The 26907-nt window shown below is 41.3% G+C and overlaps 2 protein-coding genes and 1 pseudogene across 11 annotated transcripts in view; 1 reads left to right on the top strand and 2 right to left on the bottom strand.

Moving 5' to 3' along the window:
• The window catches only part of LOC104852498 (phosphatidylinositol 3-kinase regulatory subunit gamma), an 83295-nt gene extending 64335 nt beyond the window's left edge, over window positions 1-18960 (top strand). For 2 of the 3 annotated variants that reach the window (XM_010610204.3, XM_010610205.3), the window contains exons 10-12: window positions 5136-5210; window positions 5731-5901; window positions 15134-18960. In XM_010610204.3, coding sequence (XP_010608506.1) covers window positions 5136-5210; window positions 5731-5901; window positions 15134-15332 — 445 coding nt within the window. In that variant the 3' untranslated portion in view covers window positions 15333-18960. The remainder of the gene's footprint in view (window positions 1-5135; window positions 5211-5730; window positions 5902-15133) is intronic. The other variant, XM_010610206.3, reaches the window with a different exon arrangement.
• On the bottom strand, window positions 13850-14989 carry LOC104852612 (annotated as a pseudogene).
• Window positions 18961-22323: 3363 nt separating the features above from the next.
• Window positions 22324-26907, bottom strand: part of Mast2 (microtubule associated serine/threonine kinase 2) — a 170178-nt gene continuing 165594 nt past the window's right edge. For all 8 annotated transcript variants that reach the window (XM_019205429.2, XM_033767288.1, XM_033767287.1 and 5 more), the window contains 7 exons: window positions 26448-26731; window positions 26159-26353; window positions 25328-25554; window positions 25000-25122; window positions 24488-24624; window positions 24168-24358; window positions 22324-23892 (listed from right to left, as the gene is read on the bottom strand). In XM_019205429.2, the coding sequence (XP_019060974.1) occupies window positions 22379-23892; window positions 24168-24358; window positions 24488-24624; window positions 25000-25122; window positions 25328-25554; window positions 26159-26353; window positions 26448-26731 (2671 nt within the window). In that variant the 3' untranslated portion in view covers window positions 22324-22378. The remainder of the gene's footprint in view (window positions 23893-24167; window positions 24359-24487; window positions 24625-24999; window positions 25123-25327; window positions 25555-26158; window positions 26354-26447; window positions 26732-26907) is intronic.

Below are 26907 nucleotides of genomic sequence, written 5' to 3'. Positions count from 1 at the left end.
AAAAAAAAAAAAAAAAAAAAGAAGAAATACAGATTAATGCTTGCCTAACATTAAAAAACCAGGATCTTTGGTTATATGGTAGAGCTATAGAAGTAAAATGGAAGCACTAAGAGTGTGAACCTAGATGTGAATAAATATATCTTAATGGAATTTTTATACTGAAATGAAATTATGTATTTAAATAACAAAGTTGTGTCTATAGTGAGCACTTGAAATAATTTAATTGGGTAGTGAAACCCACTCTTTAGTATTGGAGAAAGCTATATGATTTAAGCAAATAAGTGTGATTGGGATATTATCCAAGTGAAAATAGAAAAATATATTATCAGAACAAGGTGTATGGGTGAAGTTGGGCATGGTACTGCACATATGTGATCCCAGCACTCTGGGAGGCTGAGACAGGAGGAATGCTGCAAGCTCAAGGCCAGCCTGAACTACAGAGCAAGACCCTGCTTCAAAAAAACCCAAAAGTTAAAAAAAAAAAAAAAGACTGGGTGTAACTCAGTGTAAAGACTCTGGGCTCAATCCCTAGAACCGAATAATAACAAAAAGACTACAGGGGTATAGCTGAGTGATAGAGCACTTGTTCATTGTGTGCTAGGCCCTGCGTTCAATCCCAGCACAATAGCAGCAACAAAGTTAAGTATACATAGCATACTGAAGTGCTTTGTAAGTCAGGGAAGGAGATGTGAAAAGTGGGAGGTTTATCTACTTCTGGTCACACCCTGAAGCTGAAGAAGCTCAAGAAGGCTATATGAACCAGTGGAATGAATGGAAGCGCTTCTTTGTCCTGCAGAGCAGTAAAAATACACCATCCCAACATGCATAACTAAGTGTGGATTCAGTCCATTCAGGCACTATGACAAAATAATAGAAAGTGGTATCAGATAAAAAAAATTGCTCACAGTTCTGGAGCCTGGGAAGACTTAGATCAAGGCACCAGATTTAGTGTCTGGTGACAGATACAGAAATAGTTTTAGGATAAATAATTAAAACTGCACTATGATGAATAATTTTTAATAGCATCCTTCTCAAGAGATTATTTCTATTTGCTATTGTGGCCAAGAAAAGCCCTGGAAATACTCTGAATGTGCTTACATGAGTTTATATATATACAGATTCATCAATCTGTATATCTATGATTAACACACTTGATATGTGTTATTTTTCTTAGGTATAAAAATTCTTCATATTTAAAAAAATTTGATTGTTCATATGCAGTTCATTTTCATCTTGAGTTAAAGTTAATTTTCATAAGTACCATTTACTTTTCTTGGTATTTATAAATTTAAATTCATAAATTACAAAAAAGAATGACTTGCCATAACAACATAGGTCTACTAGTGGTGAGTGTTGAGAAATACATTCTAGGGGAGTTTGCAGCTCAAGGAGTCTTGTGAAGGGTGTATGTTTCTGGAAAGTTTACTTATACATAACTGACATCCATGCAGCTCACTCATTTAAAGTATATAATTCAAAACTGGGCATGATGGCATAGGTCTATAGTACCAGCTGTTCACGTGGCTGAGATGGGAGTGTCACTTGTATATACAAGTTTGAGACCAGGTGGCCAACATAGTAAAACCCCATCTGAAATTTTTAAAAAGTGTGTAATTCCATGGTTTTTGTATATTTACAGATATTTGTAATTAGCATATGTTTTAGAACATTTTCACCTTCATAAAAAAGAAATCCTGAAAGCTGGGAATAGTGGCACATGCCTATAACCCCAGCACTCTGGGAGGCTAAACCAGAAGCTTCACAAGTCCCAGCTTAAGCCAGGCACCTTAGTGATTTAGCAAGATCCTATCTCAAAATAAAATATTTAAAAAAGAGAATCTCCAGTACCACACACACAAAATACCCTTATACCTTTTACCTATTATCCCTATCCTTCTATTTGGACCGTACCCCCCAGTCCTAAACAACCACCATTCTTTGTGTCTTAATGGGTTTAACTATCACGACATTGCATACCAATGTGGTCTCATATGACTCTCCTCTTTCACTTGCATGATGCTTCATCCATGTTGTAGCATGTATTAGTTTTTCTTCTTATGGCCAAGTAGTGTTCTAGTTATAAGTATATACTCCATTGTATTTAACTGGCATCAACTGATGCACACTAAGGCTGTTCTTACCTTTTGACTGTTATTATTAATGCTGCTCTATGTACCTGTCTCCTGTGCATGTCTTATGAACAGATGTTCTCCATTCTATTGAGTACATACAAGGAGTGGAATTCCTGAACTATATGGTAATTGTACATTTAACTGTTTTGAAAAGTGACTGAACTATTTTACATTCACACCAGCTGTGAAGTCTTGTGTTTCTTTTTTTTTCTTTTTTTTTTTTCCTCATTGAGTGTATTGGTACATTTTAGGTATACAGTACAGTTACAGTCATTCTTGGGATCTTGTACCTTTACATGACAGGCCTTGGTTCTCATTTTTTCCCCTTGTCCCTGCCCTCCCTTCACCCCCTCCTCCCAAGTCTTGTGTTTCTTAAAGTAAATGAATTACATCTTTTTTTTGTTTGTTTTTGGTACTGGGGATCAAACTTGGGTCCTTGCACTTGCGAGGCAGGCAGCGGAACCACTGAGCTAAATCCTCGGCCCTTACATCTTAATATATTTCTGATAGCTCTGATTTTTTTTTTTCCCTGGTGCTAGGGCTGAAACCCAGGTCCTCACTCATGTTAGGTGTATTTTAACATTGAGCTACAACACCAGCCCTAATAACTAAATAATTATAAGTGGTTTTTCTCTTCAAAAAAACACACACACACACGCACACACACACACACACACACACACGCACACATGCTCTCACTTTACTCTTATTTAGGGAACATGAAGTTTTGTCTGCAAAACTCAGTGTAAGTTGGATTTGTACTCTTTTTAAGTTAAAGTTAATTCATTCCAAGTACCTATCTGCCTGAGAAAATATTTATGCATTTTTCTTTTGAGACAGGGTCTTAACTCTATTTTAGCCTGGTCTTGAACTCACTTTGTAGCCCAGGCTATCCTTCAACTTGCAACAATCCTCCTGCCTCAGCCTCTTGATTGCTGGGATTACAGGTGTGTGCACCAACACTCCCAGCTTTATATGGAAACTGTTTAATCTCATTTATTATTTGGGCTCTTCCCATTTCTTACACACATAGTCACAGTTGGATCTAGTAAGAATTGTCTTCCTGAAGTAGTAACAGGAAACTAGGGAGAGCAGAGTCCTTTGTTCCTCCTTCCTGACCACTATCATTAGACCCTTCCTCTGCTCCTAGTCTTTGGATCCTGTCATCTGATTAAATACTGCTGTTCCAGAAAATTCAGAGGTACCTTTTATAGTAGTCTCTTAATTGACCACCCACAGACTGTGCTTTTTTTTTTTTTTTTTTTTTTTTTTGTATTGGGAATTGAACCCAGGGCCTTTGCACTGAGACACTGAGGTAAATCCCCAGCCTTTTTTATTTTTAGACAGACAGTGTGTCACTAAGTTTCCCAGGTGGGGCTTGAACTTGTAGTCCTCCTGTCTCTGCCTTCTAGAATTCTGAGATTACAGGTGTGTAGCACCACACCTGGCCAGATTCTGCATCTTAAGACTTTCTTGTATTCTATGCCCTGTATTTAAGTGAGTCCATTTCATACTTTAGCTGTGCTCTAGAGGAAGCTTAAACTCTCCTCTCTGACCACTGCTTTAGCTTTAAAGTATTTTTCTACCCTTTTTCTCAGGGATTTCCCAGCTTAACCTTCTAGTCTGAGTGAAACACAAGCCTTTTCCTTCTTAAAGTATAACAGTTGGGTTATAAGGCCAGTTAGATCTTTAGAAATGACAATATATATACATTTTCTCCCTACTTGCTGAAGCAGGAGCAAAGAAAGGATATGATAATTAGGTATTTTTTCCTTTCCTTTTAAAGATAATTTTAATATTAAATGTAGCCCACCAGCAAATACTTATTTTATATTAATTTAATATCCTGTGCTTGCACCATTTTAAACATTGTGAATACACAGGGCAGATCTCTACATGCGCGCGCGCGCGCGCACACACGCACACATACATACACACACCCATTTTTTAAAAAAGCAATTTACATTATAGTGAGGGAGATAAACATAAGTAGTGGAAATACAAAGTAATGAGTTTCAGCCAAGTGCTAGGAATACAATAAAATGAGGTCACCTGCTGGTAGAGACTGGGGACTGCCATATTTGGGACAGTTAGGGTAGACACCCTGAGGAGTTGTTTAAGATGCAAGCTGGATGCTAAGGAACGTTTGCTGTGGGTGGTGAATAAAACCTTTACTCCACTTCACTTTCAGACCACTGACCACCTGAAAGGAGTGAAATGTGATGGTTTTATATCATTTGATAAATAAATGTTGGTATTTTAAGATACTATGATTGCTTGGTGAGGAAGTAAACTCATTAATTACTCAGATTGCTACCCTGAATTTCTTGTGGTTTACTTAGGTGTAAAAATAGACCTTGAAATTTCTGGTTAAAATTTGAAACTTAATTCAGTGGGCCACACAAGATGGATCTTCTAACTTAGTGGACACCAAACTGATGATTTCAGAAACAAGTGTCCCACTGGATTTGAACACAAGTGTATGTGTGCTTGGTGGCATAAGAAAAAGAAATAAAAAGTGAGAGATACACCTAATTTCAAGTATCTTTCTGTATTTATGCCTTTTGCAAAAGAGATTAATTCATTATATTAGTTTTTTTTGCCTTTTTAAAAATTAGTACATGTTTGTATTACATAATCATCTTGGTATTAGTTGAAGGAAAATGATAAAGAGAGCTGGGTTTGGTGGTGTATCCCCTGTAATCTCAGTATTTGGGAGGCTGAGGCAGGAAGACTGCCATGAGTTGAGGCCAGCTTGGGCGACATAGTGAGGTCAAAGCCAGCCTGAACTACATAGTAAGATCCTGTCTCAAAAAAACAAAACAAACAAAAAAGCCATGTTGGGGGGAGTATAGGGAAATTAATTTAAAGAAAGAAAGCTCTGGCCACTCCTGGTTAGGTTAGAGGTAGAAGTTCCTGGACTCTCAAAGTTTGGTTGGCTTGGACATACCTACTTTGTCTGGCGATTTACATAGACTGACACTGGTGTCTTCCGTCTGGCAGATGGCTCAATCACAAAGGAGTGAGACAGAAGCGTCTGAATGCATGGCTTGGAATCAAGAATGAGGATGCTGATGAGTAAGTTCTCTCTGAGCCTCTGGGTCAGAAGACTTTGTTACCAGTGTGAGACATGGACTCTGCCTGCTAAGAGTTGGTCCTCACTGTCACTTGATATTGAATCGAGTACTTTGCAACTCTTTTGAATTGAATTGCTTTATAGGCATTTGAATTTGGAAATTTTCCAGCCATATGAAGCGATGCATAAGCACTCCTATTCAGACGTTCATGCTTCAGCTTATTGGTTGAAGCATGTGAGTTCTGTGCTTTGTGTACTCCTGCGTATAATGAGGTTGTTTAAAAAACACTAACTACAATTTTATTTTTTTGGTATGGGGGATCAAACTCCGGACCTTGTGCTTGTGAGCTGGGTGGCGGCACTACTGATCATCACTAAGTGCAATTTTGACTTATTATTTTATGGTTAAAGATTAGATCATTTTATTCATGAATTTGCTTTTAGGTATAAAAGTATTTCATTCATGAATTTGCCTTTAGATATAAATTGTTATTAAAAATATTTTTAATATTTAATTTTTAGGGCCTATTTTATCAGTGAAGAAGATGAAAACCTGCCACATTATGATGAGAAAACCTGGTTTGTTGAGGATATCAATCGAGTACAAGCAGAGGACTTGCTTTATGGGAAACCTGATGGTGCATTCTTAATTCGTGAGAGTAGCAAGAAAGGATGCTATGCCTGTTCTGTGGTGTAAGTTTTGTGGGAAAAATGTTTTAGGAAAAATGATATCTAAAATTATCTTGGGGATTTAAATTTACATGGTAAACAAATTAGACCCTGTCATTGTTGATGTTAGATTTCAGATATCTGTGGACCTTGAACTGGAAAAAAAAAATTCACTTATTTCTTTCCTGCATGCCTAACTTGGTTTCCATTGTCAGACTAGGGAAGGCTTGATTGAATAGAACTATTTTTACTTCAGAAAAGAAACTATTTATATTTTAAAATGGAATACTAATCTGTTGAGGTGGTAATAGAAAATATGGGTGTATTTTCCTTAAGATAATTTTATGACTTTTTGGTTTTCAAAGCTTGTTTTTCTTTTAATAGAAAGTAGCTGGTTGTGGTAGCACATGTGGGTAATCCCTGCACTTGGGAGGCTGGAACAGGAGGATCATGAGTTTGAGGCTAGTCTGGGGTACACAGTGAGACTTTGTCTTTTTCTTTCTTTTTTTTAACGAAAGTGAAATACTGCAATAACCATTAACCATACCTTACTTAGTCAGATTTCACTTGAGTGTGGTGCATCAGGCTTTTAAAAAATTTCATGAAATATCCAAGATAAATAGAATCTTTGTGAAATAGATAGGTATCATTAGTAGGCTTGCACATGCAGAACCATTAATTCTCATGGTGGGGAAGAGGATTGGGAGGTTTCAGAGAAGAGGCATTAGAACTGGACCTTCAAAGGATAAATGGTTATCTATGGGCAGAAAGTGGGGAGAAGTTGAAAAATGAATTGGATTGCTGTCATCTCAAGATGGAACTGTTTGTAACATTTCTTAATGACAGGAGAGAGTAATTTTGTAAAATTTGGGCTCTTTTAAGAATAATAATAAAAAAAAGGAAAGCAGTAAGCTTAGTCCCTTACTCTTACCAGGTCATCGGCAGCAGCATGTAGGTTAGAGACTTGGCTTGTGGAAGGTGCTGTCCAGCAGCTTTGCTAATCGCTGAGAAACAAAGCAACAGCTGGAAACTCTTGGACGACTGTCTTTGTGTTCCCTTTCCCATAGCAGAGAGTCTTGTCTGTAGCAGTTCATATTTCCCTTGCCTGTGAAACTGTTCCCACTTAATATTGGGGTTCATATTGAAGTGGTTGGAGGCAGAGAGGCTGGCATTGCGAAGATTTCCTCCTGTTTGCTGTCCTGCAGTGACCTCCCAGTATACTTTGGACATTTTCTGAAGTAGGGACCTGAATAAGTTTGTTTTTTCAGAAGACTCTCATACAAAATTAAAATGACCATACTGAGGTCTGATAAAAATACAGTGAATGTTTAAAATTTAAAATATTACAGTAAAAGACGTATTACCATTATTCCCCTCCCCACTCTCCCCAACTTAGTTTTTTTTTTTTCTCCTAACTTTGAACACACTTATCCCATCATTCTTGAAACTTTCTGAAGCAGTTTTGGAAGTCCTTTTTATGAGTGTCTTTAGTTGTTCTGTTGTGGCTGCCGTGATGTCCTCCATCAATTCAAAGCTTGAGCCTTTCATGATCATTTTGACTTCAGGGAAGATCCGGAAGTGGCCTGGTGCCAGCTCCAGTGAATAAGGTGGATAAAGATACACCATAATGTTTTTATTTGACAGAGATTGCTGTGCCACAGCTATGTTTGATAAGGAGTGTTGTCTTCATGGAGGATGAAACTGTCCTTTTCTCAGTCCGTTTTCTATTTACATCATTTCTTATACTATTCAGAGTTTAATGTTTGTGGGTAAAAACTCAGCTTGCACAATTCTATAAAGGTAAATGGATGCTTTTTTTTTTTTGGCATGAGGAGAAAGGGTAGTTTCTAGTAAGAACTCTGAAGCATGGTCTTAGGACCATAATCATTGACCCAAGTTTTATCTCCCATGATGACATTTCTCAAAAATCTGGAATCTGAAGCAGCATGATTGAAAACTCCACTGAAAGGCGTTGATTGTGATCCAAGATTTATAGCACATTCCAAAACACGTCTTCTCCTCTCAGTCATAGCTCACGACCCACTGATACGCTGAACAAGTTGAAACTTGTCATGATCTGTTACTAAGGGTCAAATTTTTTTTTTTTTTTTTTTTTTTTTTTTTGTACCTGGATGAAACTCAGGACCTTCCACTTGCGAGGCAGGCAGGAGCACCACTGAACTAAATCCCTGGCCCAAATGCTGCTTATATTGAAGATCTCTGCCCTTTTGTTGAACAGCACATGGCAACAGAATTTACTGTATTTTTTTTAAAAAATCACACCTTGGGCTGGGGATTTAGCTCAGTGATTTGGTGGCCTGCCTTGCAAGCACAAGGACCCAAGTTCAATCTCCGGTACCAAAAGAAAATCACACCTCATAGTAAGACATTACAATGCAATTCACTTGCTTTTCCATTTTAATTTCTGTTCATAACATCATAAAAAGAAGCATAAGAAGTTACTGAATTCTAGGGCCTTCTCAGGCTAAAGTCCTGCAGCCAGCAGTACATATATTGGAGAGTCAGGTAGTGAGAACTTGTAATTCTGTTCTTTTTACCATTTGAAAAATAAGAAATTTAGCCAGGCATGGTGACTAGGGCTGTATAATTCTGTATGAAGGCCCTGAGTTCAATTTCTGTACCTAAAAAATAAATAAGAAATTTGTAATACTTTTAACAAAAACAAAAAGGCCATGCTTCATCTTAGCAACACATGACAGAATATAATCCTATTATAAATGGGTTCTTTAACTTAGCACAATGCTTCCAAGGTTCATTGATGTTGGATGGAAGAATAGTTCATTCTTTTTATTGCTAAATAATACTTTGTTGTATACATATGTCATATTTTTTATTCATCAATTTTGAGTGAGTAACCAGTAGTATTTACCAAAGAAAGCCCTATGAGCTTGGTTAGTGTCACACACACCTGTAATCTCAGTACTCTGGAAGGCTGAGGCAGGAAGATCACAAATTTGAGCCCAGCCTGGCAACTTAGTGAAACCGTGCCTCAAAAATAAAAAGGGATGGGCATATAGCTCAGTGTGAAGGATCTGGGTTCTGGCCCCTGTACTGGGGGAAAAAAACTCAAAAAACAGAGAGTAAGAGAGAAAAGAGAAAAAGAGAAAACAAGACATTTGATTAGGGGTAGAATAACTACACAGATAATCAACAAGGAAATAGAAACTTGAATACACTCTACCCAATAACAGTGGAGTATACTTTCAAGTACATGTAAAACATTATCCATGATTGACTATAGATTAGGCCATAATAAAAGTCTCACTAAACTTAAAAGTATTGAAACCGTACAAACGATGTCTCCTATTCAGCCGCCATTTGTTTGTTTGTTTGTTTGTTTGTTTTTAGTACCAGGGATGGAACTCAGGACCTTGTACTTGTGAGGCAGATGTGGGCACCACTGAGCTAAATCCCCCCAGCCCTGCCACCTTACATTTGATAAAGGAACCAAACACCTTCACTGGAAGAAAGATAGCCTCTTTAATAAATGGTGCTGGAAAGGCCAGGTATTGAGATCAGTGGTGCCCACATCTGCCTTGCAAGCACAAGGTCCTGAGTTCAGTACTTAGTAGCCCCCCAAAAAATGGTGCTGGGAAAACTGGCTTTCCACATGCCTAAGATTAAAATTAGACTCTTATGTTTCCCCATTCACTAAATCAAAATTGAAATGGATCGAAGATCTAACTATTCAAACAGAAACACTTAATCTACTGGAAGATAGAACAGAAGTGGAACTCTTGAAGACATTAGTACAGGTACGACTTTATGAATAAAACTCTGATCACAATCACACAGGAAATATCACAAAGAATCAACAACTGGGATTGATCTTACTAAAAAGCTTTTGCACAGCAAAAGAAATCACCACAGAGTGAAGAGACAATTCACAGTGTAGGAAAAAATTTTGCCAGTAGTTCCTCAGACAAAAAACTATTATCTAGAATATATAAAGAAATAAAAAAAATTCAGGCCCCCCCTCAAATTTAAAGAACCAATCTAAAAACGGGCATCTGAAATGAATAGACACTTCTCAGATGAAATAGAAGGAGCAAATAAATATATGAAACAATGTTCAGCATGACTGATCATTTCTGAAAAGCAAATTAAAACAACACTGAGATCCCATCTCACTGTAGAAAGAATGGCTGTTATTAGGAAGTCAACTAATGTTGGAGGGACTATGGGAAAAAGGAACCTTTCTCCACTGTCAGTGGAGTGTAGACTGGTGCAACCACTGTGGAAATCAGTGTGAAGATTCCTCAAAAAACTAAAACTGGAGGTTATATTTGACCCAGCTAGTCCCTTCTTTGTATCTTCCCAAAAGAATTAAAAGCATCTTACCACAGCAATATGTGCACACCCATGTTTATAGCAGCACAGTTTGTAATAGCTAAATCTTGGAAACAGCCCAGATACTCATCAACTGACAAATGGATAAAGAAGATGTGGTTTTTTTATACAGTGGAGTACTACTCAGCCATAAAGACAGATAAACTTGAGACATTTATAGCTAAATGCATGCACCTTGAGATCATACTCTTTAAGTGAAATAAATCAGACATACAAGTGTAAAAACTATTGTTTCTCTGGTGTGAGAAACTGAAAATGGAAATGAGGACTAAAATGTTTAATAGATACTGTGAAATAGGAAGAAAATGTTCAAATGAGAAGAGCAAAAAAGGAGGAAGAGGGGGAGAGGAAAGAAGGGATGAGAAGAAAAATGAAAATACAACAAAAAAATGGAAACAAAGCTTTTGTAAATAAAGAGGGGAAGAAGGGTTGAGGGGGGATGGGAAAAAAGAAACAAGATATATCATGTATAGGTACAAATCCCTGTGATGAATCTTACCAGTATGTATATCTGAAATACACCAATAAATGTTTTGCTTAAAAACAAAAAACAAATGATATCTCTTACCACAATGGAATTAAATTAAAAATAAAATCAGAAATTTGAGAAATTAACACATACATGGACAGTAAATAGCCCAGTAAAGTAACCCAATGGGTCAAAAAGAGAAAAATTAGAAAATACATTCAGATGAGTGAAAATGGTAATATCACATAGAAAACTTGTGGGATACAGTTAAAGCAGTGCTAAGAGGCACATTGGTAGCTTACAAAGTATGATCTCAATTTAACAACCTAATCTACTTCTACTTTAAGAAACTAGAAAAAAGCCAGGCATGGTGGCACATGCCTGTAATCCCAGCACTCCGGAGGCTGAGGCAGGAGGATCACTGTGAGTTTGAGACCAATCTGGGCTACATAGTGAGTTCCAGTTCAGTCTCAACTACATAGTGAGACCCTGTCTCAAAAACCAAAAAAACAAAAAAAAGAAAAGAAACTAGAAAAAGAGCAAACTAAACTCAACCAAGAAGAAAGGGAATAATAAAGATTAGAACTGGAGTAAATTAAAAGAGAATGGAAAAGAAAAAAATTGGTGAAACTGAAAAGTTGGTTCTATGACAGAAGCAAAGAAGTGAAAAGTAAAAGAGTAGACAAATTACTCAAATCAAGATGTATGAAGGGCCAGCACTCCAGAGGCTGAGGCAGGAGGATCACTATGAGTTCAAGGCCGGCCTGGGCTACACAGCAAGACTTGTCTTAAAAAAAAAAAAAAAAAAAAGGAATAAAAGGGCTTCTTTTTTAAAAAAAAATTATTTTTATTAAAAAAACTATTTTTTTTTCTACTGGGGATCGAACCCCAACCCTTTTATTTTTCTTTTTAAAGCAGTACTGGGGATTGAGCCTTGGGCTTTTGCACTGAATTACATACCAAGCAAGCCTTTTAAAATTTTTCTGCTTTTGACATATGATTTTACTAAGTTGCCAGGTTACTCGTGATCGGCTCAAACTTTCCATCCTTCTGACTCAGACTCCCAGAATGCTGGGATTACAGCAGGTACCAAAAGGGGACATTTTTATAGAAATAATATAATAAAAGGAATACTATAAACACTTTAAATGTCAACAGTTTAAACAACCTATATTTATTGTTGGATAAACTTCTGGAAACACTCAAACTACCAAAACTGATTCCAGAAGAATTAGAAAATCTAAATAGAAGTATAAGAAGAAATTGAATTATTTTTTAAAAAACTACTCAAAAGGAAAAGCCCAGGGCCTAGTGGCTTTACTGGTGAATTTTTACCATATATTTAAAAGAAGAATCACAGCAATCTTTAGATGCTTCTAAAAAAATAGAAAAGGAGAGAATACTTTCTACAGATATTACTTGTGTAAGGACCTACTTGTTTAACAACTGTTGCACCTAAGACCAAGATGTGCTGTTTGGGTTTATAACCCGCCACTTGGACTATGACCCATGCTTTTTTTTGTACCATTCTATACTTCTTGTTTATAGAGCCTCAGTGTCTTTTTTATACAGTATACCTTGTTTATACAGTACTGTAATTTTTGCTGATTATATTGTACAGTGTAGTATACTGTAGCTTTTTGTTGGTATACATTACAGTATTGCAGATCAGAGTTTTGCAAATAAAAGCAAAGTCATCAAGTTGGAGTTTCCTTTGACCATTTCTTTGTTCTGAGTATCGTAATGTACATACTATATACAGTTCCTCATTTAGTGGCCAATTTATTTAGCTACCTGGTTGTAGGAACCTAGCTCAGTCATTAAACAAGGAATGTCTGTATCAAATTCAAGCCCATGGTTTTTGACTACTAAGCTAACATAAACTCCCAGCACGTAGTTCTATACTCAGGCAACCTAGTTGCAGGAACAGAACTCAGTCATTAATGAGGAGAGTCTATAATTCATTATATGAAAGCAGTATTACCTTGATACCAAAAAGAGACACAGACATCCAAAGAAAAGTAAGTTATAGAGCTTATCTGCAACACTCATCAGGGATTATGGCTTTCCAGAATGTTAAAAAATCACAAGCAGAATACAAGTAAGGGAGTTCTAGAAGCATATAATAAGGATGAGATACCATGACTAAATTGGATTCTTCCTGAGAGTGCAAGTGTAGTTCAGCACAAAGAAAGTAATTAATATAATCATTAGTAAAGAACAAAATTACATGATAACCTCAATAGATATGGGAAAAGCTTTTGCAAAATCCAGTACTCTTTCGTATTAAAAAGGGAGGGGCTGGGATTTAGCTCAGTGGTGCCCCTGCCTGCCTCACAAGTGCAAGGACCTGAGTTTGATCGCCCACTACAAAAAACGAAACTGAAGCCAGAAATAGGAGGAAATTTTCACTACCTGATAAAGGGTATCAATGAAAAACCCACAGCTAATGTCATAATGATGAAAAATTGATTGTACTCCCCTAAGATGAGGAAGACCAGGATGTCCATTCTTAGCACTGCACTCTTCTTCATTATAGGAAAAGAAAAGATATCCAGATTGGAAAGGAAGTAAACTGTTAGAAGTGAATTCATAAAGGTTGCGGGTTACATAATACAAAAGTGCATTTCTGTTTACTACCACGAACAGTACAAGAATGAAATGACATGCCATTTATAATCGCATCAAAATGATAACTGGGAATAAAAACAAAAAAGAATGGTGCAGTGAAAGCTACAAAACAAAATTGAAAGAAGTTAAGATAATCAGTGAAAAGACATATGGAGTATTAAGAATACTTAAGATAGCAATACTTCCCAAGTTGATGTACACATTCAGGACAATCCTATCAAAATCCTAGCTGGTTATTTGCAGATGATATGATGTTCCTGAAATTCATATCAAAAGACGGAGGACCCAGAACAGTCTTGAAAATGTAGAAACACGTTGTAGTACTCACACTTCTTGATTTCAATACGGAGATACAGTAAGACAGTAAGGTACTAACATAAGAATAGAAAATACAGGTCACTGAGTAGGATTGAGAGTTGAGAAAGGAGTGCCTTAGATTTACGGGATTTTTTTGCTTGTTTTGTTTTGGTACTGGGGATAGTACTCGGGACCTTGCACTTGTGAGACATGTGGCAGAACCACTGAGCTAAAGCCCTGGCCTATGGGGTTTTTATGTGTCTGTGGGCAGGTGTATAAGAAGGTGAGGGGTTTTGGTTTGAATTTCACAACATCAATATATTTCCATACTTTGAGGTTACTATTCTTCAACTGGATCTTGAGACTGTTTCCAGGAATTCAATGAGCATTCTGTTTGCAATGAATAGTCAGTAGCAACAGCATCTCTAAATCTCTGAGGCTTTTTGGTCCCAGTGAAAAATTAGCCTAATTGTAGCAGCATGACTCCAACTCTCCCCTAAAGCAGGAACCAGCAAAGCTTAACTTTTATTGTTATTTGGTTTGTTAAAAGTACAGCTAATGTGTGATGATTTGCAAGGCTGATCATTTACTGTGCTGGGCCATTTAATATCAAGTACGAAGGGATAGGTCATCAAGGTCATGATGAAAAGGAAAAGCAAGACCATCTACTATTACTCGTCAAACTTTTTAGTTATCTGAAAGGAAACCAGGAAGGAGATAAACTTGTGCCAGTAGCTGTGAGTAATCATGACAATGAAAATAAATGTGGGAAAGAATATATTCAAGAGCAAAATCCTCCAAAGCTTTTTGATGTTCCTCTTCCATGTGTGTTCCTGCTATAAGCTGAAGGTGTTGAATGCAGGTAGTAGCGAGGTCTGCCATTCTGTAATAATGAAAGTGGCTTCACCTGCCATTCCGCCACAACATTCTGTTATCTGTACATCTATTGCCAAATGCATACATAATTGTGTTTTGCCAACACCTGATGCACCAGAAATTTCTGTTTTCATTAAGAGTATGCCATACCCAAGAATATTATCTAGTGCTGAACTGACAATAATTATGAAGCCTTGGTATGCTCCTGCTCAAGAGTGTCCAGAGATGTACACTTCCTGCATGAATTATCAGATGTATTATCATTTCTTGGTTTATTTGTGAGACATTCTCTTCTTATAGTTTGCAGAGTTTCTAAGGCTTCTTCTTTTGTGATCCTAACTTCTTTGCTGAGTTTGGAGGGTTTTCATTCTAGGAGTTCCTCAGCATTCTGGAAACCTGTAGACACCAGCTTCACCTACACCGCTGGAGACAGCAAGAAACTAAGTCCTGCTGCATTTTGAACCCCATTCCTTTGTTCTGGGAATATAATTTTCTAAGCTTTGTTTGGCAAAACATTCCTGAGTCTCCTTTGTATAACAGTTGTCAGATTTTTTATTGTCCCTTTATCTATTGTTATATCCTTAACATGTTTCTTGTGTTGTATCATTGCAGTGCCGATGGGGAAGTGAAGCACTGTGTGATCTACAGCACTGCTCGGGGATATGGCTTCGCAGAACCCTACAACCTGTACAGCTCGCTAAAGGAGCTAGTGCTTCATTACCAGCAGACATCCCTAGTTCAGCACAACGACTCCCTCAACGTCAGGCTTGCTTACCCTGTCCATGCACAGATGCCCTCACTGTGCAGATAAAGAGAGCGCTCTTGCATTTTCCTACAGTTTTTATTAAGACTATGATGAGGGCATTCTTTCTACGTGGACTGCTTGTTTTGCACAAGAAGTGATTTCTGTGAATGTGAAGTGGAGAGGCCAAGCAGTAGCCAGCCAGGATGGGGAAACAAGGGGCCTGGAGTCTCTGGGACTCAGTGGTGCTACTGCACTGAAATACTAAGCCGGAAACAGATGCTGTTTTTTGGAAAGTCTGTTTCATTGGAGGTTTTGTTTCTGTTTAGCCAGGTACTCTCACCAGAACGTACTGGGTTTGGGGGTAGAGAGTAGGATTCAGAAGCCTCTGAAGAGACAAGTTCTCTTTTGGTCTTCAACTCTGTTGGGAGTTCTGTTTTACTCTGGTAGTCTCTTATCCCAAACAAGGTTGTCTGTGATAGAATGTTATTTGGTTTTTTTTTTTTAAAAGACAACCAAAGGGAAATAGGGAGACTTGGGATTTCATTTTTAAAAAAATGTAAGCCAACGGGGTTTAAAAAAAACAACAAAAAACCTTCAACTGAAGGTCCTTTATTTCTTACAAACATAATTAGCAATTTAGGCTTTACCATCTCCCTCCTCTAAAGAAACATATTGTTCAGAAACCAACAAAGCAATGTTTGTTGCCAGACCTAGCTCTAAACAGAGAAGGTGTCACTAGAAGTTGAATGCAGGCTTCTGTACCAAAACTTGAAAATAAGAACTAGAAATGTGAGTTTTAGCAAACACTAACATCCGTCAATGCATTTTCTTCTGTTCCATCCTTGTATCTCTAAGATGAGGAATCGCATTCTTTTTGTGGGGATAGTAAGCTTTGAATCATAAAATGAAGTTGGTGCTCGTGTGATGTTCCCTTAGCTTAAAGAATGATCTGTTGTTTGAAACCTTCGTAACTTGTTTGTATGAGTAAAGAAGTGCAATCCAGTGCTTTTAGATGGCTTGATATACCAAATATAGAACAACATTCTTCTGTGTGCTTTTCTATGTTTAAAGGCCCTGCAAGAACAATATGACTAAAGTTAAATGGTTTAATTTCATCTCCCACACTTTTCTGGGTAGCATTTGGGATTCAAAGGTGGCTAAGGAAAGGGAATCACATTGTATCAAAGACCTCAGTAAATCACAGACCCAGGGCTGTGGTGTCCAGGATCTGGGCATAACATGTTACACATATTCTTTCACACAATTGTTTCTGAAACTTTTGCAGGGAGGAGAGAAGGTGGCTTTGAGTTTAGACTGTTAGAAGCCATCTGGAAGCTTTTGTCTTTGTCTTTTTGTTATCTTGCCATTAAGGCAGTGTGCAGTCTGCCCTCATGCTCCAGTGGTTGTGATTTTAGGCCAGGAATCTTCTGCTCCATGTGGTTTCAACATTTCAGCTGAGTGAAGCTAGGCGAACACAGTGGAGGTCAGGCATCAACTCCTGACTCCATTATGCCCCATACTCATCAGTCAACACTTACTTGACAGAGTCCAGCTGCCCCTGAGCCAGTCCTGGAACCATAAAGGGCTTAGTGTGAGTCAGCTGTTTGAGCCAGGGCTGTGCAGTCCGCCCCAGTACCCAGGTCTTGGTTTATAAGGCTTATAGCTAAGAAAGCTCTAGTTTTGGGGCTGAAAAATATTACTTTACCTGAGCACTTAACTGGGTAACGGTGTCTAGAGTGGACCATGACAGATTAAAAGATTTGGAAATTTTTCCAGTTTCTAACAATGAGAATAGGAAAGAAAGGGTGTAACTTTGGCTTTTCCTTTCTTACATTGCAGTTTCAGGGCTGGAAAAGATCAAGACAAATGAACCCACTCCAATATTACTGTTCTGACTTAAGCCTTTAACTGACAGCCAGCAAGCACATCCTTTCCCTAAACTGCCAGATTGAAATCTTGCCAAAATTTTTACTGAGAAATGCCAGGCTAAATTGCTGCTGGCCATACCTCTGTGATTTTGCACCTGATGTTGAACCTGCTTAATAAGCAGTTATTGGTCAAGATTGGGTGAAAGGAATCCCTCCTATACAGTTCTAGTGTGTTCTGAATGTCTTAACCCCAAATGGAATGGGATACATCCCTATAGTGTTGACAAATATGTACATCTGTATCTTGTTGGACAGACATGGAGGGTGTGCAGGGAGAACAAGCACAACCTGAGTATCTATACTTGGTCTGGCTTATGGAGAAGAGCGGCTGCTTGTCAGTTGTACATTCCTTTTTATCCCTTTTTCATTCTTGAATTTATTGCTTTGTAGGATCTAAGACCCAAGATGATTTGAGAAGTTGGAATGTATCCCTTCTAACCAGTTATAACATGATTTGTTTGATCCTGAGCCAGTGGCAATGGCATAGGGGCCAGTATACCAATAGCTGGGGTCCCAGTTATGTTGGGAGGCAAGATTCCGCTCTTTTTATCCTACAGCATGGGAGCAAGTCTTGGCCTTCTTGTGAGTCTTAAGTCTACATTCTGTCCCATGATCTCTGGGCCCTGGGAATCTGTGTGTCACTGTGACAGAGGTAAAGAGACAGATCAAACCCAGAGGGGCTCATTCTCCTGGCTATATAAGCCAGCCACCAACCTGCAAGCAGCATGGGGTTGGCTAGACAAAAGTCCTAGGCCCTTCTTTTCCAAGTGTAGCTTTCGTCACAGAACAGTGCTGTCTCTTCTTGGCAATAGATGCCAAAAATTGGCCATGGTTAATGCCTAGGTAGGTTGCCTGTGACCTTATCACCCAGCCAAGGATGACGATTTCTAAACATTTCTGCTCCCTCTTCAAGGCTTTATGGGATCTCCCCTTTACTTTAGACCTCAGATACTCTGAAGAAGCTTTGAGAGCCAGTTTGGTGTCTTCCGTGGGTTTCTTCTTGCTGTAAGGAACCAACCCCATGCATTTTGTTGAGCCAGGAATTGCATCTTGGAAATTCCTGGTTTCTAAGTTGATCTGTGCCGCTAGTTAAGACTCCAGAGTAGGCCTTAGAAATCAGAGGGTCCAAATGGGGACCTGCCTGGGCCACCTGCTGCCAACTGCTCACCTTGCTTTAGCTCCAGCCACTTGTGACAGACAGCATTGTTTCCTTACAAATTCCAGCATGTGACATTGGTGCCCTGTTGTTGTGAAAAACCTGTTCTGTTGTCTTTGATGTAGTCCAAGAAAATTCATGTAGTTTACATAAAAATATGATTCACAAGGAAGCCAACTGTGTGTCTTGTGTTGGGACAATTCATAATGTAGTTCCTAGACCACTTTTGCAAATTGTTTGTGTCACGGGGCATATTCAGACATTGCTGTGCAGTTGTAGGGGAGGGTGGGGGAAGGTTAAGTGGTGATAACCATACCGTTTAGGCATTTTGTTTTTTACCTTCCCCAAGAGGGGATAGTCTGGCCAACTTGCTCCAGTAATGCAATAAAGACATTGTAATAAAACACTTTTTGTCTTCATGCTATGGAGGGGTAGGCTGGGAGCAGGTTTGGGGAGGGGACAAGCTAAGAAATCTAGGATATTGAAAATCATCAGAATTCCTAAATCTCCCTAGTAAGCACCAACAGACAAGTTCTGGGGCTGAACTTGGCCCGCCAGAGGTCACTAGCATGTTTTCTCCACCCAAAATAGGACATAGACTCAGACACTGATTGAGGAAATTAGCTGGGGATTTAGCTCAGAGATTTCACTGCCTGCCTCACAAGTGCAAAGACCTGAGTACAATCACTGGTACAAAAAAAAAAAAAAAAAAAAAAAAAAAAAAAAGCACTGATTGAGGAAATTAAATCTGAGAGCCATTTCTGGTTCCCTTCTCATTTCTTTATTGGTTCTCATTATGTAGCTTTGCTCAGAAATAACACATTCTACTTGGAGGTGGGGGCTCTTGTTGCCCCAGGCCTTGTTCACTTTCCTTCAAGGAATTTAGGTTCCTATGTGCAATCAGAACATAGAAGACCACCTCTTAGATAGGACATTGCAGTTCTCAGCCATGTTTTTCAGGCTTCACTTACATGTATACTCAATTATAAAAATCAGATTGAGCAGGGGGAATGGCCTGTTCTAAATTTTATTGCCTGTCTCTTTCCTCCCCAGTATGTTTTAGCTACACAGCACTTTTGAGACTACTGCTGTGAAGGCAGTTAGTGGTGCACCCCTGTCATACCAACACTCCAGAGGCTGAGGCAAGAGGATCACTGCATATTCAAGATCAGCCAGGGATGTATGGTGAATTTAAGGCCAGCCTGAACTATAAGCAAGACTGTCTCAAAACAAAAACAAAACAACAAAAAAAAGACTTGGTGTGAACTGTGGATGATTTCCCTCCATCCTGAGTTGTTCCCATTTAGGTTGCTTGGGACACTTAGATTCAAAAATCTCTTGCCCAGTTCTTTTGAACGCCACCTGCTGGCCAGCCAGCCAATGAGTGCCGGCACTTCAGGCTTGTTTGCTTCACAGAGAAAAATATACAGTTGACTGAATTCCTTCCCACCACAAAACCTACAAACTTGCCTATTACCACATAACTCCTCTCCTTTCCAACTGTTAAATTATGAAGGGGTCCTCATCTGACTAGTCAATCGCTCCATGTATATTTTGATGTTTTCTCCTGGTTCTCCCATTGTTTCATATTTGAGTGGAATCCTAATTTGTATAGATCAGAAAGTAACCATCCTTGGTAGGCCTGCTTATCTACATAAAACCCTTTACCAACCTATATTATCTTAAATATCAATCAGAACAACACCTAACTTCACTACCATGTCTAACCCTATACCAAAAGGCCTCCTTTCCATCTGTGCTCCCCTGAAGTCCATTCTCATCATAACAACCAGTCCTTTGCAAAACACAAATCTGAACCTGTACAAAACATTTAACAACTTTTGCTCCTAGAATAAATCACAATTTTTTTTTAAAGAGATAGGATCTTAGGCTGTTGCCTGCTGACCCCAAACTCTTGAGCTCAAGTAATCCTGCTTCAGCCTCCCAAGTAGCTGGTACTACAGGCATCTGCCACTGCACCCAGCTGAATTACAAAATTCTTAAAATGACCTGGCTTCTTCCTGATTCAGGATTTCCTATCATCTTTTCACCGTGTCCTCTCAGCTAATCTCAACTGTCTTGGGCCTCCTTCATTCTGCATACTCCCTGGGCAGTCTTTAACCTTATAATTATTCCTAGTGGCTCCATACCCTATTTTCCCTCTTTCCCTTAATTAGAGCTGTCTCTTCACTGCTGTTGTCCTAGTTTAGGCTATCAGACTGGGTCACTGACTACACCATTCTATCTCTGGCCTGTGTACTCCATTCTATCCTGTCCATACTTAAGCTAGTAATCTTCCTGGACCATAGATCTGATAGCTCTTTCCTCTAGTTTTCTTTCAGAAAAATCCTCACTTCCTCTGTGATAATCCAGCCATGTTTTTCAAGCAGAGCATCACCAGCACTTAAAGCAGGTTCTCCCCCCACCCATCTGCACAGCCGGGTGTTGGTTATCTAACCCCCCACCCCTCACCAGTGGTCCAGCATGCTCTGACCAGATCCCGTCATGGGCACTCTCTCCTTACCTATCCTTCAGGTGGTGACCTGAGGCCCATCTTCCCAATGTCCAGTGTGGATAATCCAGGGTCAGCTGAATAACAAAGTGAAATCTAGGGTACTGGAAGTTTTAAATGTCCCCACCCCCACTGTGGGCTCTGCCGTCACAGGAGAGCACATTCTCTGGCAGTCACTACCTTCTTTGTGAAGGACAATGAAGAACTCCAGGATGCAAGAGGCACCCAGCCAGTGGCCCAGGCTCCTGATGCCTCACCTTCAGACCTATGTGTTGGGCTGTGGGGCAGACACTACAACAACCAGTGTAAGATGGGTTTGCAAGTTGGGCCTCATCAGGAGACAATGTTCTTCTAGCCTGGGCACTTTCACCAAGCCGGCCTCCTTGCCTTGGTATAATGCTTTTGACTCTCCCCTATACCTTGGTCCCAGTATATTCTCCCTTTGGTTTTCCTCACCAAGTATAGCTCTACTTATTGAGAACTGCATATGACAATGTACACCTTCAGTGCTGGGGCATACCTGACAATAGCCCAGCCATGAATGAGTAACAAACAGTAAGGACTTATTACTAAATTGGCAATTTTCTATTTTGGGGGGGTACTGGGGATTGAACTCCTTGAGATTGCGAGGCAGGCGGCGGCACCACTGAGCTAAATCCCCAGCCCACAATTTTCTATTTTTATTTCACTTAACCTCTCAGCATTTTATCAATTTCTCTCCATTTTGAAACTTCTGTGTCTTGGATTTTATGATTCTCTTCTGGTGGCTGCTTCTGAATCTTTTTCTTGATCCTAAGTGTCAGCTGATACACTGATGATCCTTATCTCTGTCTAGTCTAGATTTCTCTTGCGTTTCAGACTCAGGCATCCAGTTCTTTCTGTTTACTGGCTAAAAGGCACTCCAAGTTAGGCAATAAATATGAATTCCAGAATCAAGATGGGTCAGCCAGGAATTTAGCTCAGTGGTTCTGCTGCCTGCCTCAAAAGTACAAGGACCAGTGTTTGAACCCTGGTACAAAAAAAAAAAAGAGATGGATCTAAGTTCTGATCCTAGTTTTGTACAAGCTGTTGCATCTCAAGCAGAAAAGCCTGAGCTTTCCGATCTGTAAAGTAGGAATATTAGTTGCTACATGACTGCCTTTGGTTCTCCATCACCCACACAAAGTCTAAATTCCTGAAGGACCATTGGAAGCAGCCCTTTCTTAACCTACAGATTCATTTCCACTTTGAATTATTTTTTGTTCCTTGAACCAGATATGCTGTACTTTGGACATTCTTTCCTAAGCCAACCTCTACTCTTTCACATCCAGCAGATTACCTATCACCTAAATCATGTTTGAGCTCGTAGTCTCTGACAAGTGACTCTGGATTAGGTGCCCTTCACCTGAGGGTGGAAACAGTCTCCACTATATTCCACTAGTCACCCATATGACAATTTAAGAAGCAAGCAAAAGACAAAGATGGTTTCCAGTATTGTGTATTACACAGGTCTAAGTGCAAGAAATGGCAACAACTGCTATGTTTGCTTTAATAACTCATCGGGTGTCAAGACAATGTCCTGACGCTTTTGATGGCTCCCTGGTTCTTGGCCTCTCCAGAGTAGTCTAGGTTCAGTCTCTTGAGTGAATGGGCAGCCCGTGTGTGGAACATTCTGCTTCCTGTCACCTGAGGCATCAGGCACTTTGGTGATGCTCAGGGAAGGGTCTTCTTTCTTTACTTGTATATGTTGAGACTTCTGCAGCTGGCTTTGGGTGAGAACCTCATGAGGTGGATGGGCCAGCCCAGGGGAAATGAGTGGCTTCACCTCCTCCCCAGAAGACAGATTCTTAGTATGAGCCAGAGCTGTGGTTTCCAAATCCTGAGGATTGGCTAGCCCACCTGCCATTGTCTTTCTGTTTGGGGAGTCCCTGTCTGGGCCCTCAAGAAGGAATTTCCAGGACCACAGGCCTGGCTTCCCAGTGGTGGAGGTGGCGGCAGAACAGCTTGTGGGGATGAGTCCTAAAGAGGTGGGACAAAGTGCTGTTAGTGCCTGGGTGTGGAGGTGCTGTGCCTTTAAGCAGCCTTCACTGGGGGTGAGATCTGTGGGTCTAGACCTACCCAGATGTGGGGCTGGTAAGGAGGAGCTGGTAGACTCCTCAAAGGCTTGTGGGCTCCCCAGCCTCCTCTGGGGGACACTAGGACCTATTCTTGAATGCCCCACTAAGACCCCTGTGAATAGGCCTGGGACCATTGAACCCTGGTTCCTTGGGTCATTGAGCAAGACAATTTCCTCTTTCTCATCCTCTCCTGCTTCTCTGGGTGGTAGATTCTTGTCCACTTCTGGGTTGGATGCCAAGCTTGGCTCCTGTACACCCTGGCTGTTCTCCGGCTCCTCATCAGTGTCATCCTCTGAGGAGTCTACCTCTCGGATAGCTTCTTGCTTTTGCAGTGACTCTCGTCGTTCAGCTCGGTCCTGCCGTAATGTGCCTAAGGCCCGTGAAGGAGTAGCCTGCAGCACTCCCTTCCCTTGCAATGCACCTTTCCCAGACAGCACAGCCCTGGTCCCAACTACCTCCAAAGGACTGGCTTCCCTGGGTGGCAGGTCCTTCTTTAGGTCACAGTGGGGCAGGTCAAGCCCATGCTTGTGAGAAGTGGGTAGCTTCTTCTCAGAAGCAGCCAGTGCAGCTGCCAGTTTCTCAGCAGACTGCACCCTCTTAAGTAGTGGTGAGCGAGGTGGCTCTGCACTCTTGGGCCTGGAGAGTTGCCTGCCTAGCGGAGGTGACAAGTGAAGTTTTGTGGGAAAGGCCTGGGCTCCATGGCCAGACAGCGGTGATGGGGAACGCTGAGGTGAAGCTGCTGGTGGTGGAGAAGGGGTGTGGGCCAGTGGTGACAGTGGGATGCTGCCTGCTGACTTGCGCCGTGGAGAGCGGTACTGCCGTTGGAGCTTGGGTGCCAGACCATGGAGGGAGCTGGGCCGTGTGTGTGCAGAACCAGCTGGGGAACTGGGCACGCTGGAGCTGGGGGAGCTGCTCTGCGATGAATTTCCTCCCACTTTATACAGAAAGACAGACAATGACAGAGCCTTGTTAGCAGTGAGAAGTGACTGAGGCAAGAGACTGAGTGTAAGGAATCAGCCTTCCAGTGTTCCACTATAGCCCCAGGCTACAGAAAAAGTCCCTCCCTCCCTTCATTAACTCCTCCCAAGATTACTGGACATTTCATGGGTGGGCTGAAAGACACTCAGAGTGGGACATGTGGGAAATAGGGTCCAGACACTTCCCTATATCCCCGGGGGTTGACTCTGCTCTGCAAGGAGCCCTTTGTACCTGAGTGTACAGCGTCAGGGGCCACACGGTAGCCATGAGTGGGAGAGCGGGGAGAAAGGTTATAGCTGTGTGTGGGAGAGCCTGGCCCACTCTCCCCTGACGACAAGGAGCGGTTAAGGGAAGAAAGGCTGCGGCTGGTGTGTAGCAGGGAGGCCTGCTTGGTGATCTTCCGGAACAGGGAGCTTCTTTTTCTGCAGAGAAAGGTGTGCACTGCTGAGGTGAAGCGCAGGGCATAACACACTCTGGGCCCAGGGGTAAGGTACCCAACACAGGCTGATACCCATGTACTCAGAGCAGACTCTGAATCAAGCCTCACTTACCTTTCTTGTCCATCTTTGCCCCGGCTCCGCTTACTCCTTCGCGCCATCTTGGCCTTGTAGCTGCCTTTCCGAGCTGGCCCCACTTTAATGGATGTGTTCTCCAGGGGAGTTGTTGAAATAGATACCTTGTTTCCACTCTGGGAAGCAGAGCAAGGGATGAGGCTAAATCATGATGGTGGTGATGGTCTTCTGCTTGACCTTAACCTTTAGCATGGCTTTATCACAGCTCCAGCTTTTGACCTTGCACCAACATGTCTGTACAAGACCCATCTTTCTTCTCTCCAATTAAGAAACTGCTTCCACTGGCACTCAGAGCGGTCTGAGGGTGGTTAGACACAGAAGAGTCCTTCCTGTCTGTTTACCAGTTCTACCCACAGCTGAGAAAGATCCCTGGGCCTTGGCCAGTGAAGGTGCTGACTTCTGGAGAAAACCCAGCGCCACACCCTTCCACTCCCCTACTCACAAGGATGAGATCTTTTGGGGACCACAGCAGGTAGCATCCTTGCACTAACCTTCAGGATCAGTTCCACCACATCAGTGTGCACTAGCCCATGTACAGGCTCCCCATTGACATGAGTGATGAGGTCACCCTGACGAAGCCCTGCCTCACTGGCTGGACCTCCATCTTCCACATGCTGTTTCAGAAAGAAAACAGTCTTTAATCTGGAGCTTGAGCATGACATAAGGGGCTTGTTTCCGCTTATTAAGCCCTAACCCCCACCCTTTGACCTCTGTGAATAGTGGGAACAGAGACAAAAGAAAGGACATACAGGCTCTACTAAGGGGAAGGAAGAAAAGTGATGAAGCTGGAATTCAACAGGTCTAGATGGCCAGACATACCCACACCATGTGGTGTACAGTGTAGACATCTGAGTCACCCATGTAGACACGAATGGCCCGCAGAGTGAAACCATACTTCTTGCCAGCTCGGTGGATGATGATAGGAGGCCTCAAGCTGCCAAGCGCTGGCAAGAAGTCCCTACTTGGAGAAGAGTCCCTGGATGATGGGTTGGACGACTGGGAGTGTGGGGACATGGGGCTGGCCAATGGAGAACAGGTGTGATGTTCTACAGAAGAAGAATCAAGGACTTAGTGGGCCACAAGCCTTGGCTTGGCCATGTTCACAGGCTGACCCTCTGTCTAATCTGCTACCCCCTGCCCAGTTCTAGTTACAGATAGAGCCGGAGCCCCCCTCCCCCCACACCCTTCTCACTTGTCCAGACCTTCCTGGGCTCATATGGGAGCCTGGGCAATGGGAAACTGTAGATAGCATTTATGTGTCAAGAACATACAAACTCTTCACGCTTTATTTAAACATAACAATTATCCTATAAGCCAGGAACTATTAATATTCACATTTTTTAAATGAAGAGGCTTAAAAGGGTTAAACAACTTGTCAAGGTCATAAGCTTTTAGTAGGGCCAGAATTTGAATATTAGCACTTTTCCTCAAATCCTGCAATTATTGCCTGGAACTGTCCTGTCTTCTGGTACACATACAACCCGAGGACACCAATGCACACCTTTAGACTTCTACCTTCATAAAAAAATGACACACAGACTCTGATACCTGCACATACACATACATATGGCTGTCGGGCCCCTGCCCAAGCCCATGGAGATTTCAAGATCCTTTCTTATGAGTTTTATCTTAGCTCCCTGGACACCTTACCTGTAGGAATGAGGAGGGAAAGGGCTGTAGCTGAGGCAGACTTGATTACTTTGTTGACAGGGCGAGTGGTGCGTTTCTCTATGGAATCCCCAGAGAGTAGCCGGTGGCGAGCCCTACGTACAGCCAAGTCACTTATGGCCTTGGCTGTGGCTCCTTCAGCCAGCTGTGGAGTCCCATGGCCTCTGGTCTCTATGGCTGTAGGCCCAAGGGAACAGTAAGACCAACAATACAGCTGAGCCTCCCTCTCTACAGTATCCCCTAACCCCTTTGGCTATTGAATGTGCCACACCTGGACTGGAACTGCCACCCTGGCCAACAGGCTCTTCATCCAACTTCAGCCGTCGCTCCATTGGCTGTTCAGGGACAGGCCCAGTTGCTCCCTCTCCAGATGGGGGTGTCAAAACCCATATCCCCTCCTGCTGGCGCCTCCTAGAGGTGCTGCTAGCCTCCTCAGGGCCCTCCGAGAAGCGAGGCACATCCAGGAGGCCTGAGCAACGGCGTCGTACTGTCATTGGAGGGCTCGAGTCACTCTCTGTGTGGGACGACTCAGATACTGACAGCTGCTTCCGTAATCTGTGAGTCATGAAGCCTGGGGTGAGATGACCCAGGTAGTTTCCCTCCTCCCACTCTAAGGCTTCCTGAGAATACATGAGAACTGCAGTCACAGAAAATATCTTCTCAGACATTTCTAGGACTTCCCTTGGGAATGCTGCCTCACTGCCATGCCCCGCTCCAGGATACATTTCCAG

The sequence above is a fragment of the Fukomys damarensis genome, unplaced genomic scaffold, assembly GCF_012274545.1.
Source record: "Fukomys damarensis isolate Sample0158 unplaced genomic scaffold, DMR_v1.0_HiC HiC_scaffold_23, whole genome shotgun sequence".
Classification (NCBI taxonomy): Eukaryota; Metazoa; Chordata; class Mammalia; order Rodentia; family Bathyergidae; genus Fukomys; species Fukomys damarensis.
Note: the sequence above shows the minus strand (reverse complement) of the source record. Positions and strands in the feature narration are given on the sequence as shown.